This window comes from Anas acuta, chromosome 2 (assembly GCF_963932015.1).
Source record: "Anas acuta chromosome 2, bAnaAcu1.1, whole genome shotgun sequence".
NCBI lineage: Eukaryota > Metazoa > Chordata > Aves > Anseriformes > Anatidae > Anas > Anas acuta.
This window is the reverse complement of record NC_088980.1, coordinates 91,770,024-91,786,840: the sequence shown is the minus strand read 5'-3', so window position 1 is coordinate 91,786,840 and position 16,817 is coordinate 91,770,024. Positions and strand designations below refer to the sequence as shown.

The 16,817-nt window shown below is 39.0% G+C and overlaps 1 protein-coding gene across 1 annotated transcript in view; it reads left to right on the top strand.

Annotated features, from left to right (window-relative positions):
* Positions 1 to 16,817, top strand: part of CLPTM1L (CLPTM1 like) — a 28,950-nt gene that overhangs the window by 7,567 nt on the left and 4,566 nt on the right. Inside the window, exons 6-15 of the mRNA XM_068671217.1 lie at positions 3,423 to 3,540; positions 5,534 to 5,628; positions 7,657 to 7,741; positions 8,817 to 8,920; positions 10,107 to 10,172; positions 11,181 to 11,231; positions 13,109 to 13,191; positions 14,986 to 15,020; positions 15,325 to 15,380; positions 15,462 to 15,506. Coding sequence (XP_068527318.1) covers positions 3,423 to 3,540; positions 5,534 to 5,628; positions 7,657 to 7,741; positions 8,817 to 8,920; positions 10,107 to 10,172; positions 11,181 to 11,231; positions 13,109 to 13,191; positions 14,986 to 15,020; positions 15,325 to 15,380; positions 15,462 to 15,506 — 738 coding nt within the window. The remainder of the gene's footprint in view (positions 1 to 3,422; positions 3,541 to 5,533; positions 5,629 to 7,656; positions 7,742 to 8,816; positions 8,921 to 10,106; positions 10,173 to 11,180; positions 11,232 to 13,108; positions 13,192 to 14,985; positions 15,021 to 15,324; positions 15,381 to 15,461; positions 15,507 to 16,817) is intronic.

Sequence of the window (16,817 nt, the reverse complement as noted above, 5' to 3'; positions counted from 1 at the left end):
TTGTGGAGGTTTGGAACTGACTATGATTTTCACCCAGCTGTAGGTCTTAGAAGTACTAGAATTTAGTACAGTACGATGACTGTGTTTCTCATGTTGACAACTGCATAATGCAACGGGCTGATGGGTTGGGCTCAGAAGGTTTTACTAAATGGGGTTACACACAGCTGGTAGCCAGTCACTAGTGAGGTTCCTCAGGGAACCATTTTAGGGCCAATTCTCTTCAGTGTTTTTATAAACAACCTGGATGCAGGACTCAAATGCAGGTGATACTAAATTAGGAGGAGCTGTTGATTCCTTTGAGGGTAGAGAGGCCTTACAGACAAGTCCTGACAAACTAGAGGGCTGGGCGATCACTAGCAGCATGAAGTTTAACAGGAGCAAGTGCCAGTTTCTACACCTGGGGTGGAGCAACCTTGTCTGTATGTACAGACTGGGGGACAAGACGCTGGAGAGCTGCCCTGTGGAGAGGGACCTGGGGTTCTGGTCAGTGGCAAGTTGAACACGAGCCAGCAGTGTGCCCCAGCAGCCCAAAGGGCCAGGTTTAGTCCCGGGGTACATCAGGCACAGCACTGCCAGTTGGCCAGGGGAAGGGATTGTCCTGCTCTGCACTGCTGCGGCCTCACCTCAAGTTTTGGATGCCACAGTATATGAAGGACATAAAACTATTAGTGTCCAAAAGAGGACTACAAAGATGGTGAAGGGTCTAGAGGGGAGATGTATGAGAAACAGCTGAGGTCCCTGGGTTTGCTCAGCCCCGAGCAGAGCAGGTTGAGGGGAGGCCTCATGGCGGCCTGCAGCTCCCTCACAAGGGGAGCGGAGGGGCAGGCGCTGAGCTCTGCTCTCTGGGGACAGCGACAGGACCCAAGGGAACGGCATGGAGCTGGGACAGGGGAGGTGTGGGATCTGTAATCAGACAAAGTAGGTTTAAATAACTGTGCACACAGATGAAGGACTCATGACCACATGAGAGTCAAAGAAGGGAATTCTGGACGATGAGAGATGTGGAGTATGAGAGTCACTGTGGAGCCTGAGGCATAGATAAATAATGAGAGGAGATAAGAGCAAAGACTGCTAGGAGGCCCAGGGGAAAAGAAAATCAACAGAGCAGGACCAGAACCAGGCACAGGATCAGGGGCTTGTGATAAGGTACATACCAGCCCAAGAGATACATCAATACAAAGATCAGCAGATGACAAGACAAAGGGACCAAAGGACTGTAAAGGGGGGTTGGAGGGTTTTTAATGGAAAACATCTGGAAGGAAACTACACAAGGAACATTGCTGGGTTGTAATAAAGACTCATACTTGATCACACTAAGAGTCTGTGCAGTCTCTGCAGGGAGGGTCAGACTTGGTGTTAGGAAAAGGTTTTTCACCTAGAGGGTGGCCGGGCACTGGGACAGGCTCCCCATGGACGTGGTCCTGGCACTAAGCCTGCTGGAGTTCTAGAAACGTTTGGACAGTGCCCTTACATACATGGCTTACATCATGGGTAGTCCTGTGCAGAGCCAGCAGTTAGTGATCCTTGTGGGTCCCTTCCTACTTGGGATATTCTGTGATGCTGCGTTCTTACGCGTTCTCCCCAGTACTGGGGGCTTGGGGATTGCACAGGATTCTGAAGTAGTAAAGGGAATGCATCAAAATTCATATTGCAGAACTCACTTGCTCTGTTTACACACTGCTTTGTAGCACTGATAGTGCTAGAAGTAAAATGTGATGTTCTGAAGCCTTACTCCAACAACAGGTTTTATTGCAGAGGATCGAAAACCTCCTAGTGTTGAAAGGCTTAGCAAGCATCACGCGCCTCAACTAGGTTGAGGCAACACTTGTAGACATTTAATTGTTCCTTAAGAAAGAGTTCATTCTTCTGATCTTTACAAATTTAACTTGCTTTTGGTGTTCAAGAATTTTTGTCTCTGTTTTGCATGACAATCTAGTTTTCTCCCTGCACAACTCCTATCTCCTTAGTAGTGCACTGTGTGCATAGAATGTTACTTGCCTGTGTATTTGCAAAATTTTTGTGTTCTGTCTGTCCCGAGTAGGTAAAATTTCTTTCCGTTTTCTGCCAGACGTGTTGATATTAACTTTGATAGGCTGAGAAATTGGAATGAGAATGGAGGGATTACAGACATCCTTTATAAAGGAGAAGCCTGGAAGACCTGCACATAGCTTTTGGTAAAGAGCATTAGAATCTTGCTAGCATCCTCAGCCTTCAGCTCTAACCCAGTTGTTTTCATTCTGTTTTTCTTCAGACTGTTTGGAGGTGCCTGACAGTTTTCTTTCTGCTAGATTTATAAAACTCTCACAACTTCAATCTCTTCCCCTCACATAAATTTGTGCTTCTCCCCCCCCCCCATAGGGTCATGAGATTAAAAATCATTTGTACACACTGGAGGAAAGAGGGAATGGACTGGGAGAGTGAACAAAATCCCCGATTTACATCTGACTCTGATATGTGGGGAGGCTGGAAACATTTTCTGTAACATTAGGATCAGAAGAAGCCCATTCATCTCTGATAATCATCAGCTAACTGATTACTGTAGAAACATACACAGTGTAGAGTAACAATTCTGAGATGGGAATTATGACTGAGTAGTATTTAGCATCTTGAACTGTTACCATTCAGAGTGCCTGCCTGTCTGTAGTCTTAAACTATCCTTGAAATTTTAACACATACTGCGTGAACTTGTGCTTAAGTAGTTGTGGAGAATTCTACCACCTCTAAGGACAATTTTTTTCTTTTGTTTTAAAACTATTTCAGAGATGGTCAACTGTCATGCAGAAGGAGCTGTGGCAATTTAAGATTTTTTTTTCCAATTTATGGAGTCCCCAGATAGTTCTCATTGTAATTAAAAGGTAGATGAGACAGGAGAATTAGGTTAAACTTAATTGTGATACCCTGTGTCATATTTTACAACTGCTTAGCTTTAGCTGTGGTGTTTTCATTATTCTGAGCAGGCAGCAACGTCTTGCTTCACCATCTTTTGTGTTTGTATGAATTGTTATAATCTTTGCTTCTTTCAAATACAGCTTCAAATTAGTAAATTTAGTGAAGGTGTAACCGGGGCCTTCAGAACATGTTCTGTTTGTCTTGTCTTCTAGCTTAACATAATCTTACTGTATCCGTTCAGAGAAGAACTATCAGAATGGAGAATTACCTTAAGCACACTTTTCCCACTTCAGCAGAAACCAGCAGAGGGAACTTAGTGTAAGCTTCTCAAGGGCTTTTGTACACAGTAACAGTGAAGTTGCTATAAGATTTTGAACAGAACAAACTGTTAATTTAGTGCCTCTTGGAAAAAACAAAAGCAAAGATTTCAAGCCTTAAAGAGGTCAACCTCTTAAATTGTGTGAAAGAATGAATGGAAATTATTGTTGCAGTGTTCTGCTATTAAACATAAACTATTTCTTTTGGAAATTCAGGTTATAAATCGTTCCACGACAGAACTACCTCTTACAGTGTCATATGACAAAATATCTCTTGGAAAACTCCGATTTTGGATCCACATGCAGGATGCTGTGTACTCCCTCCAACAGTTTGGTATGTATTAATCTTTAATGACTTTAGGTATTAAAAAAAAAAAGCACCTTTTCTTGTAAATATACAGGTGACATTTAATTGTGCCTGTTTTTTGGTTAGCTGGTGAAAATATTTAGTGCTACAACTTAAATTGCTTTACCTTAATAAGGTAAGATTAGAAATAAAGTGTTACCATGGTAGGAAATGAGTGCAGAAGTTAATTAACTTTTTTTTTTTTTTTAAGTATTAACTTTAAATTTTATTTGGATAGTGCTACTGTGAAAGCATAACAGGTCAAAATAGAGGAGAATATTTTGCCCACGGCTTTCCCCTATCATCTATGGAACAGAAAAGTTGGATCAGAGTTATATCAGCTGTTATATTAGCTATATACATGTGTAGCCAGTCACTCTGGCCATATACCTGTGGTGAAATGCAGCCAGGCATAGCAAAGACTTTGGGTTCAAACTGTGCGTAAGGAAAGAGTGTTGGTTCTGATCATACTACTTCAGACACTTCAGAACTGGCTTCCCTCTCACTTTGGCTCAGGTCAAGTACCTCAGTTACAAATGTATAGGATAATTCAGATAAACTGGAGGCTAAACTGTTAAATTCTGTGTTTGGCTTAAAAGGAATGGCTTGGACTTGGACAGCATTGGTGATTTTTTTTAGTATTTTTAACAAGTGAATTGGTTGGACAGTTTTTACTGCATTTTGATTTTATTTGGTTAGCTCAACTTTGATCGTAACAGGCATCTGTGCTGAATTAAAATAATTAAAAAAAACTCCTAAAAAGGGATGAAGAAAAGACCTAGAAAAGAGACGGTTTCAGCTTCCATTTACTGTAGTAAGTGTACACCTTCCCTGTTTAGTTCTTGCACTCTATGTTGGTGATATAGCCAAGCTTTTACTGCCTTTAAATATCTGTTCCACCGATGCAGACCTTTAGGAGTCTAATCATCCTCCTTAAAAATCTACATACTATTTTAAAGGTCATTTTCACTGATTCAGTTTTCTCTCACTAGTCTCTAGTTGGCTGCTTTAGGCTAGGATAAAGAACTCAACAGTGTCATAACTCGAGCAAACTATTCAAATGTCAAAAAAGCATTACAGTACAGTCTGAAGAAGAAGCACGTGTTGGACAAACTCAGCAACTGACTGGAGGGTATAATTGGAATAGAAGACCCTCACGGGATCAAAATGGATTTCAGGAACTTGACAATCTGATGCTGGCTGCAAGAGCTGTTTTGTGATCTATCTTAATGCTGACTGAAAGAGATCAAAAGTGTACCGTGTCATTTGGAAAACGCAGTCCTTCATACTGGCATCCCTGTTTATCACAGACAGCTCTAACTCTTTGAATTAACAGTTCTCCAGTAATAACAAGATAGCGACATTCCTTTTTTTTTTTATTATTATTTGATATGATAGTAAAGAATATGTACGCAGCTTACAGGTTGTGATTTCTGGAGGGTGCTTTTTCTTTTTCCTTTATCAAGGAGAAGCTTCCAAGTTAATCTGGCAAGGGCCAGCAAAAGAGTTGATGTCTAATCCATTCTCTTGGGTCTGTAATGCTGCATATATGGCCAAGTTTCTCACTGGCCTTTGGTGTCTTCCACAGTGTACTCCTTTTCTCATTTTTCAGTCTTTACTGTGAAGCTCAGTTTTCTTGCGTATTTTACAAGAGTTCATAGTGAAAGTTGAGTAATCCTTATTCTTCCTACTTGGGCTAGAATGACTTGCCATTTGTGTCTCTGTTCAGCTTAGGCTGTATTTATACAACATGTTAAGAGAACATCAGTACACTTGTTAGTGATGGGTTTTGTTTAAGGCTACCCAAATAATTAGCCAAAATATATGTAGATTGGGTTCTACCAGTAAAGCTGCCATCTTGTTCTGGATTTATGTTTTCTTACCAAACTCACATGCAGGTTGAAGTAAGAAGATTCATACTGGATCTAACAGCAATTAACTGTCTACTACTTCTTGTATAATTACTTGTTCTTTCTTGTAGGATTTTCTGAAAAGGATGCAGATGAAGTAAAAGGAATTTTTGTCGATACTAACCTCTACTTTCTGGCTTTGACATTTTTCGTAGCAGCATTCCATGTAAGTGGAAAAACTTGGAGTTTTAGATATTACAGCATATAAGAAAAAAAAAGAGGGTGTTTGAACTTCATCTCTTTCATTTATTGAGAACTGTTCTTAAAATAGTAATTTCAGTAGAGAAATAGAAGTGGTGTCTGGTGCAAGTCAGTTGTTATTTCCAGCAATGTGAAAAAATCTCATAGGAGATAGAAATATGAGATAACTAGGTATAAACTAACAATCTCGACTGAAATATAAAACATTTAAATCTATTATCACTTCTTTTAGTCAGAGTTCAACCAACCTAAGAATTAATCAGCTGTTAACAGTGGTTCAAGCTTTCTGTAGAGTTCTCACAAGGTGTACCACTGCAGTGGCATAGATGCAGAACCCACAGTAGGGTTTGAGTCTCTGACTTCTAACCCCAGCAGAAATTTAGATCAGTCAAGCTAAATTGCTTCACAAATTTACTGCTGTAAATCATGGAGCTTGTGGTTCTAGGCATGGTTATTTCTTCTTGCTCTGTCCCTTGCCATTGGCATGGTGGGTGTGGTGGTTTAATGTGACTCTTCATTTCAGTGAACAATTTTTTTACACCTCATTGTTTTACTTTAAACATTTTTGTTGTCTACAGTTATGCGGAATACAATTCCAATCTTCAGTGAAAGATAAGAACTTGCCAGGCATATTATTTTTCTTTACGGTCCTGTTACATAAAATTAATTTGGTTGGAAAGTCATATATTTTCCAGCCATATGCTTTTTTTTCCTCTGTTTATCAGATTGTAACATATCTCTAGTTTGGGACTAATTTTTTTCTGATTTTGTATGTTTTGTGTACCTTTTTTTTAAAAAAAAAAAAAAAAAAAAAAAAGGCTTTTTCATTAAAGCTCACTGACCCAAGAATTCCTTGAATATGTGATGCCTTTATTTTAAGTCAGTGAATAGATTTGTGCAAAGTATTTGACACTGTCCCCATGATATCCTTGTCTCTAAATTGGACAGACATGGATTTGATGGATGAACTACTTGGTGGTGGGTAAGGAATTGTCTGGATAGTCACACTCAAAGAGTTGCGGCCAGTGGCTCAGCGTCCAGGTAGAGGGAGGTGGTTCTTCCCCTCTGCGCTGCTCCTGTGATACCCTGCCTGGAGCACCGCATTCAGCTTTGGGTTCCATAGCTCAAGAAGGACATGTATGTATTAGAATGAATCCAGAGGAGGGCCATGAAGATGATTAGAAGGCTGGAGCACCTTTTGTATGAAGACAGGCTGAGGGAGGTGGTGGTGTTCAGCCTGGAGAAGATAGGGCTCTGGGGAGACCTTACAGCAGCCTTCCAGTACCTAAAGGGGGCCTACAGGAAAGCTGGTGGGGCTTTGGGCAGCCTGGTCTAGTGGGAGGTGTCCCTGCCCATGGCAGCGGGTTGGGACTGGGTGGTCCTTAAGGTCCCTTCCAACCCAAACCTTCTCGTGATTCCATTAATGGTTGAAGAAAATAGTGAAAAATATGTTAAGAAAGAATGCTGAAGATACAGAAAAAATATTCATTATGAATTAAATTAATGCTAAAATTGCCCTAAAGTTTAGACCAAATCCTTACTGCTGAAATAGAGAGAAAACCCAACTTGCCGTATTGTAGGATTTTGTTAAAACTTTGGTGCTATTCAGGCCTAATTTGACTGTCAGTCCAGTGCAAAGCACTTTTAATCTAATTTAGTCTGGCTTTCCCTCGTCTGTCAAGGAGCTGAACAATTCCTTCAGGTCTTCAGTCCTTCATCCTCCGCCATGTTATCCTGCATTGGGTTGTTAACTTTCCTTACAGGGTGCAGCATTGTAGTAGTAGCAGTACATGCACTCCCTTCTGTCATTTTACAGTGCTTTTGGAGCTTTGAGCTTTTAAAACAAGTTCTCTTTTTTAGCTTTTATTTGTAGTATTTAATTATTTCTTTTGTGGGACTATCTTAAAATTTAAGATTAATATTTTTTACAGTTCATCTGACAGTCTATTACTGCCTGTTTTAAGCAAATAAGATTTTTTCTTGCTATTTGCAGCTTCTCTTTGATTTCCTTGCGTTCAAAAATGACATTAGTTATTGGAAGAAGAAGAGGAGCATGATTGGGATGTCAACAAAGGCAGGTATGGCCCAGCATGCAAAGTGTTGTGTGTGTGCTGTATAATATACACTATGTGTTTTTATTCTAACTTGTTTTATGTATGAAAAGACAATGGCTAGCAGACTGGTTCCAACCTTGTTAGCGTGATGCTCAAGTATTACTTCTGTCACTTGCAAGGTTAGACTGTCTTGCAATAGAGAGTAAATTTAAAATTAAGTCAGTTACCATATTTCCCTTGCTGAAGGAACAGAAAAATGCTTTAAAAAAAGAATGAGGATAAGGGAAATATCCTGTGGGTGGAGAGAATGTGCTGTCACACATAATTTTGTCCTACAAGTCCTGTGTCTTCCTTGTAGTAACTACCAGAGAATTTCGGATATAAGTTTTAAATGCCAGTTAAATAAGTGAGTAAAGTCAAATCAGAAAGACTGAGTGGCAAGGGGTTTTCTAATCTTATTATCAAAGTGTCAGTCTTCAGTAATTGGTGGCTCCATTCTCTCATTAGCAAACTTTAGTCACCTTTCCGTATGTCTTTCTTGTCCTGAGTGAAAACTGTGACAGGCAATTGCTCTGAAATACTGCAGAATAATTGTTGATGTTTGAATGTATTGTAGCCTTTCCTCTTCCCAGTCCCTATTTAATCTAAGAATTACTTGGTGGAAATTTAGAAGCAGTCAGGATTTTGCAAAATCTGAAAAATAACCCTAAGATACTGTTCTTAAAATTTGCAAGCATCAAATTAGTTGTGTGAGGTTAAAAGACTGCCGTTATCTCACAGCCTTTCAGCTTTCATAAGCTTAGTTCGTAGTAGTACGAATACACTGTTGAACTGACAATTTTCCTTCCATCTTTTGGGATAAAGATTTCTTTTTTTTTTTTTTTTTTTTTTTTTTTTCAGTATTTGTCCTTTATTTTATCTGTCTGGATATATAGATCACTGCCTGCTTCTGGGGCTGCTTGATATATCAGGATGTGTATCCACAGAAGTTCGTGCTTAAACTGCTTAGGACGGAATTACAGTAAATAGGCCAACAGTCATCTGTCATCTCAACTCTTCATTTAAATATTAATATCTTTTTTTTTTTCTCCCAATCTAGTGCTTTGGCGATGCTTTAGTACTGTAGTAATATTTCTTTTCCTTTTGGATGAACAAACAAGTTTATTGGTACTGATCCCAGCCGGCATCGGTGCTGTGATTGAGGTGAGTTGTTACACCTCCAGAGCCAAGTAGCAATGTCCTCAGTAACATCCACTACCTGTGTCTGGAGTCTTTCAGTATTGTTTATTGTTGTGGAAAAGAAATGCTAAAGTAGTTAATATTAAAACACTGCAGTAGTATGGTGTCTCAGTAGCATTGTTCAGGTGGCTTTCAGTGGTAGAGGAGTCAGTGTCCCTTTATCAAATAACTAAGCTGGAAATACCACCTTTTTCTGGGAAGGACCAGGTGGTACGGTGGAAACCAAGCACAGAGCTGTGCTGAGGTTCCTTCCTGTCACATCAGCTGATATGCAGCACTTGTGACCAGGCATGTTTACACATGTGAAAGCGTTGTGTCGGCAGGCCATGTGCCATCAGACAATGCCTCAGGTCTGCGGTTTTCTCCCTGACAATGCCTCAGATGCTTGGGGAAAAAGGAAGAGGGAGGGCCTGATGGCTGTGTTTGTTATTCCAGCAGGCCGTGTCCAGTCAGTGGGTTGCAGATACTGCTTAGGAGCCTGCCAATGTGCAGTGAGATACAAAGTCAGCAGTAAGGGGAAGGGGAGATCTCTCTACCCATGCTGCTCGAAGATCTAATTACTTCTCAGTATTTTAAAAAAAATTTCGGGGCTCTCTGGTGGACTTTTTGACTACTCATTTGTTGTAGTTACAGAATAGCCCCTGTGAACACCAAACAGTTCTGAACTTTGAGATAGCAATTAAATTGTTGAATACAAAGCCACAAGGTGACCCTCAAAACTTAGTGTGTAAAACAAAATAAGCTTTTGCAAAACTATAAACAGCGGTGCTATGTAAAAAAAAAAAAAATTACTTGGCAGGTGGTTACTGGAGGGTTCAGTACCTTCCCTAAGGTGCATGCTGAGAGTAGCTGACTCCCACCAAGATACCGCAGTCCAGATGCCATGGAAGGACTCTGTTATTTCACTTGCAGTACCTCAGCTGATGTGGGGACTTAATAGTGCAGTGCCACAATATGGTACTCGTCTGGTGACGCAGCGTGTGGTTGGTATTGACATGCAGACTGAGCTGCAGTCGGGCTGTTGCTGCTTTATACACACAGGGTGCTTACAGTGGATATTCTAGGGTCTTGGTTCCGATTTTATGAATCTTGCATAAGAATTTCCTTTGGGTAATTCTTTACATATACATTTTGTTTTTGTTAATTACAGCTCTGGAAAGTGAAGAAGGCTTTGAAAATGACAGTCAAGTGGCAAGGCATATGGCCCAAAATTCAGGTACTTTGTTGGTTTAACAGTTACCACTGTTGAGATTTCTGCCTGTTACAGTAGCTACTGTAGAGTACTGTACTGTGCGGCTTGGCTTTCGGTGATGTGAAGATTTAAAAAACTGTTTAAGCTTCCAGTGTAAATCTTATCTTTATGAATGGCTTAATACAAAAACTGGGTGAATGGTTTCAAACTTAGGAATTTCTACGATCGATTCTGTAGAAGCAGCAGCAATTTGTATGTATTTGTGATCTGAGAAATCTCAGAATTCCTCTGTCAGTCCTGCTAGATCTTGACAGATAGACCTGTGCTACTACCACTGCGTTGGAAAGGCACTCGTTAACTAATACTGTGATTTGAAGTAAGGAACTGAGTTTTCCATGAAGCTGTAGGCATAACTTCTCCATTGTGGAATTAATGAATGTTGTCACATGTTCAGGGGACATGGCAGCCTTCTCCAAATCCTCTGGGTAACAGTTTAAGTCTAAAGACTGTCTGCAGGACATGCTGTGGCAGCAGGGATTGGAATTAATGCAGATTATAGTTCCTTGGGGGTTTTTTGTTTGTTTGGTTGTTTTTTTGTTTTTGTTTACATTAAAAACAATTGTACAATCTTCAGTGTTTACTTTGGAAGAAGAACAGACTTCTGTATTGTTTGATGTCTGTACATCTTAAGCAGCTGATTGCTCTGGTTGCTCCTTGTTCCTGTTCAAGGAAATGTGTTTTTTGTTTGTTTGTTTGTTTTTTGTTTGTTTGTTTGTTTGTTTTTATAAGACTGATATTTTTATAAGACTACAAGAACGCTGTTGAATTGCCTGTCTAGGTCATTAAGAACATTATTATTTCAGTCTGGAAACAGAAATTGGTTAGCACTCATACTAACACTTAAAAGCATCTGCATGCTCAAAACACAATAACGTGCTGTAAAATAAAATTCAATTCAGGATTGGGAGTCAAACAGCAAATGTTTTTTTTCCCCCAGCTCTTGACTAATTACACATTTTATGTGTTTTGCAGTTTGGTACATACAATGACTCTGAAAAGAAAACTGAAGAATATGATGCCCAGGTAAGAGGTAATCCTGGGACTTCTGATCTATAAAGATCATGTACATGTATCTAGATATATCTGGTCTTCTGATTGACTTATTTTGCTCTTTATTCATCAGATCTCCTTGGCTCAAAAAAAAAAAAAGAAACTTCACTATGATTTATCTTTATTAGTTTTAGATTAATATTTAGTCATGTCATAAATACGTCATGTATGAAGAAATAAGTCTTGAAGACAGATGTGAAGAATCTGTTTAGTTTTTCTGGGATTGCCTACACTTTTGAGTTCTGTTTGACATCATCTATTAACTTTAGAAATGGAGATGGAAGGGAGGCAGGTATTGGAAATTTGTTCTTGAGTCCTTTTTGGCCTCCTGTGTGTTGTTTTTAAGTTGGCTGGAATTCTTGCAAGCTTTGTGATAGTCAGACATTTTGATCCCCCAAAATTGTCTTCATGTTCCTCTCAATAATTATGCTTAGCCATTTTGCCTAGGGATGTCTAAAGTCTTCTATTATTCAGAAAGTAGGCTTCTTGTTAAAAAAAAGAATTGCACGGGAGTTACATAATAACAGTTTGCACATGGACCTACCTTGAGATTGGGGAAGTCATGTTTTGACCAGTCATATCAAGTGTATATATAATATTTTCATTTTTTATCTTGATGGAACAGACAACATGGTCAATTGATACCACTACCCTCATTGGAAAGAGCTTCTTTGTAGTGTCTAATCTAAACCGATCCTCTCTTAGTTTGAACCCATTATCCTTTGTCCTATCACTCTGCTCCCTAACACAGAGTCCCTCTCCAGCTTTACTGTAGGCCCCCTTTAGGTAGTGGAAGGCCACAATGAAGTCTCCTCGGAGCTGCCTTTTCTCCAGGCTGAACAACCCCAACTCCCTCAGCCTCCCTTTGTAAGAGAGGTGCTCCAGCCCCCTGATCATCTTTGTGGCCCTCCTGGACTCATTCTAATACTTCCATGCCCTTCTTGTGTTAGGGGTCCCAGAGCTGAACCCAGTGCTCCAGGTGGGGTCAGTGTAGCCCAGGATATGTGCAAGAAGCATAGAATGCAAGAAGCAAGAATGGGCTCTGCAAGAGCCCATTGCTAGCTCATGTCGAGCTTCTCAAGCTTCACATCGACCAACACCCCCAGGCTCTTCTCCTCAGGGCTGCTCTCAATCCATTCTCTACCCAGCCTGTATTTCTGCTTGGGATTGCCCCAGATGTAGGGCCTTGTACTTGGCTTTGTTGAACCTCATGAGGTTTGCACAGGCCCACCTCTCAAGCCTGTTCGGGTCCCACTGGATGGCATCCCTTCCCTCCAGCATGTCAAAATTACACAGATTTAAGGAACACCATCTGTTTTTTGTACTGGAACGGTTTGGAAGTTATGACATTAGTTCGATCTGTGGTTCAGATATAGGTTATTGTTGCATTCATAACAGGGACCAGAAATTTTGAATAACTTTTGTGGTTGAAGCTAGAATCTGATTGAAACATTTCTCTGAGAAATAGAATTGGAAGTGACTTGTCTGAAGAGAAGTGTCTTAAAGCGTTACCATTTTTGTATTTTCATTACAGATTTGAAAATCAGTATTTGTACTTTTGCTGGTGGAATGAGTTGAACATAGGGTAGCAATACAGGTTGTTCAGCTACTCTTACACTGATCTTCGTACACTGATCTTGCAGCTTATGCTTCAAGGTCCTTGGTGGTGTGAGCTGAGCATTGGAATTTTTGCCATCTCTTGAACTAGAAGCTTACTGAAGATAATAGTAAATGTTTAAAAATACGAAGATTTTCAGGAAAAAAAATATGTGTCTGTCTTCCAGTTAATGCCATGAGAAATTTCCTGTATATAAAATGTAAACTAATAAATTATTTTCTTTGTCTATTAGGCTATGAAGTACTTGTCATATTTGCTCTATCCACTGTGTATCGGAGGTGCAGGTTACTCCTTGCTGAATGTCAAATACAAAAGGTACTGTAAATCTGTAAAGGGTCTTATACAGGATTGAAACATTCCCTGTTTTTCCTGAATTAATTAATTGGAGATGATGGGATGCAGGAACCAGTAACTTCTGTTTGTGTGATTTCTAAGCTAGGAATTGAAAAATTCTACAGGATCTAAAGCTTTAAAATCTAGCTGTCTTTTAACATCCTGTAAGCTACAAACTGTTTCAAGCTATGAAACAGGCTGTGCTTTTTCAGAACTAATCTGATATTACTGTACTATTCAGTAACTTGCATACAAGATTAAGCTGTCAATCAGAAGAAGAAAAAGAAGGCTGCTAGTAATGTTCAAAGAATGGATAAAGTGACAGGAATGAGAAGTACAGTGGTTGAACCTTTCCGGTAATGGACAGAAGCAAAAACCGTCCCAAAATTATGTGCTCTCACCAAGGGATTCTTCTGTTCCTAAGTGTGATGGGAAGAATCCAATCAAGCAAAAGCATTTTTAAGAAAGGAACCTGTGCTCCCTTAGAGCCATGGGCTTACTGTGGTACAATACTAAAGATTCCGCATTTCAGGAAAAGGTGAAACTCCTGTCCACTTTCACTCAAAATAATGTATCCAGTTCATTTTGTATTGGAGAGATATAGACAAGTAAATAGCCATGAAACTTTGTGTTTTTAAAAAAAAAATCTGCAAACACAAGCATGGTGATGGCTGTGTAGGCATATTTTTCAGAGTCTTTAGGCCCAGAAGCGAGTGATGAGAGGGAGAGTGAGCAGTACCTTAAAATAACAAGAACGAACTGTTGCTGTCTACATGGGCTGTAGCACTTGTACTAGAAACTGGGGCAATTTCCAGGCTATTAGAAAAATAGTTTTTTCAAAAGGTTCTTGTCTCAGAAGTTGACAAATACAACAGCATTGAAAAATTCTGGTTCTCTTGCAAAATTCTTAATTTCATTCAGTACTGCAAAATGCTGTGTGACAGGTGTTCTGGGAGCTGTAGCTTGAAGTGAAAACAAGTCATAGGATGTTTATCACTGTTAAATCTCTTTGTACAGGAATGTGATGGATTCTTAACGGTGGATTATCCTTTAATCTTGCAGGCATTTTCTGATGTATTTTGTAGATGCTTGTGAATTAGTGTAATGCTGCTGCAGCTGTAAGGTTGCTATTAAGTCAGTAGTGCAGCAGTGCAAGTTTTATTTAAATAATATAATCTGGGCATCACGATTATTAGCTGTTCTTACTATTGCAAGCAGAAGTAGGGAATTTGGACCATCTGTAACACTACTAACAATGGAGCCTAAGGTTGTCCTTGTTGAATATCTGGGGAGGGGTTGTTAGATTTAAGGAGATAAAAATGTAGATTTTACCTTTTACCTTTTTATCATTATTACTTAAGTGCTTGCTATAGTGGTTTGCACTGAACAATATTTGTTGTCAGAAATTTAATTCCTTACAGTTTCTTGTCTTTATTTACATATGTCTTTATTTAGAATATAGCGCTAAATATAGACAAAGTTCAGTGCACAACATTACCTGCTGACAATTTGTGCACAGAAGTCTTACAATATTCTGAAAAAGTATAAAAAGCAGTTGATAAAGCTCTCCAGAACTGTTGGATGCACTGATAAGCATAGCAGCTTACTGGAGCACTTCCTAACAAAGGGAGAAGTGAGGTATTTAGTTCATGCGTAAAGTAATCCAACGTATCCAGTTATTGGTGTAGTCAGCATACTGCCATGTAGAGGATGTATAACATGTCTATATTTTTGGCTGAGGTGAAAAAGTAACTGGGCTGCCTTTCTTGTTTGTAGCTGGTATTCCTGGTTGATTAACAGCTTTGTCAACGGTGAGTCCTTTCTTACTTTTTTTGTACTATTCATATATCTTCAAATGGAGGCCAAGCCTCAAAGATAAAAAGTCACCGATATAAGCTAGATCAGTGTAATATAATACAACAATAACTTGACTGTAGGTTCCAAAGCTATCACAGTGATTGAGAAAGGAAGAAGAGCCAAGAAAAATCGAAACAGAAGGATTAGATGCATCTTCTTTTTTAGGATTATGTGTAAATCTCTAACTGTGAAGGTATAGTTGCATGGTGTACTTCTGTTTTGTGTATGTCTATAAAATTTTCCATATTCTATCTTCAGGAGTGTATGCTTTTGGATTCCTCTTTATGCTGCCCCAGCTGTTTGTAAATTACAAGGTGAGATTGAAAAGTGATAAAAGACAACTTCCCTACTCTCTCTCCAGACTTTATTACTAACTGATATTTTTCTAATCCTAGATGAAATCTGTTGCACACTTACCATGGAAGGCTTTCACATACAAAGTAAGTAAAGCTCTAATTTGAAGGCCATTGCTGTCACTATGGAAGTGCTTTTTTTGTGTGGATTAGCTTAGTAATACACAGCTGAAGGCTATGAGTGCTTTTCTTCATGTATTAAGAACTAAACTGCCTGTAAAAACAATGTTTTTTTGCAACTGTCCTTAAAAATAAAAAAAATACAACAATTTCAGTTTTACATAATGACCTCCATATAGTGAGAATCTCATCCAATCTAGGATGTAGGTAATCCTGTTTTCTCTGCTCTCGCCTTTCTCAATTTAATACATTATTACATCAAAACAGGGGCTATATCAACAAAGCATAATTCTCAACAAACAGATAGGACCACTAAGAAACCTTATTTTGGCAGGCTTCAGGAGCTACCAGAGACTGGAGTAACGTACTCATTTGTGCCAATGTATTACAATTCTCCAGAACATAAGTACTTTAAAAGAAAGTGTTAAAAGCTGGTCTGAACACTGTCCTGTTCTGAACAGATAATCCGAGGCAAAAAAAATAAAATGAAGTACCTTTCATAGCTTTTCCACTTCTGTGAGCCTACAGCAATAGACCAAATTTCTGATGCCTTAGTATTTTTAAGGAATAATGAGGCATCTAATCAAAAAACAGATTGAAATGTAGCTGATAGCAAAACAGCAACTAAATGGTATTCAATATGGAAATAAACATCTAGTTTTTTAGGCAGATTCTAGGCAAATTAGCATGTCTTTCAATAAAGGGAATTAAAAGGTATATTAGCAAAGTAATTTCACAGTACTGAATTGGCAACAAAATACAGAAACTGAGCGGAGACATCAGCAGCTAAATAGGTAACAAAAGGACAGTGTTCAAGCAATGGGCAGCAACCTTCAAAGCAGAATGTTCTTGCTGAACAGCCTTTTTTTACAGAGTGTTTATGGTTCCAGTTAAAAGATGCCAGGAGCTATCCACAAGAAAAGCTTTTGTGTGCGTAGAAAAAAGCATATGATGTTTTCAATTATGTTCAACTTCTTGGGCTTTGGAGAGAGTAATTGGCTTTTTCCTAGTGGAAATTTAAAGTTCTTTCCTCTCTTCTGCACTTCCCTGTAGAAAGAATAGTCTGAGGTCTTTTCTGGGACTTCTGGTGGTGTTTTGGTTTTGTTCTATTTGTGTTTTTGTTTTGTTTTCGAAATAAGAGGATTTTTTCCCTAATTCAGACTTTTTTGTTATAAGACTTTGGCAAAAATGAAAATCCTTCTAACTTTTCATTTTCTGTAGTCTTTACGTTTATGCCCTGTATAGTTCAATGACGTGTACCTTTAAATGAAGTAATAC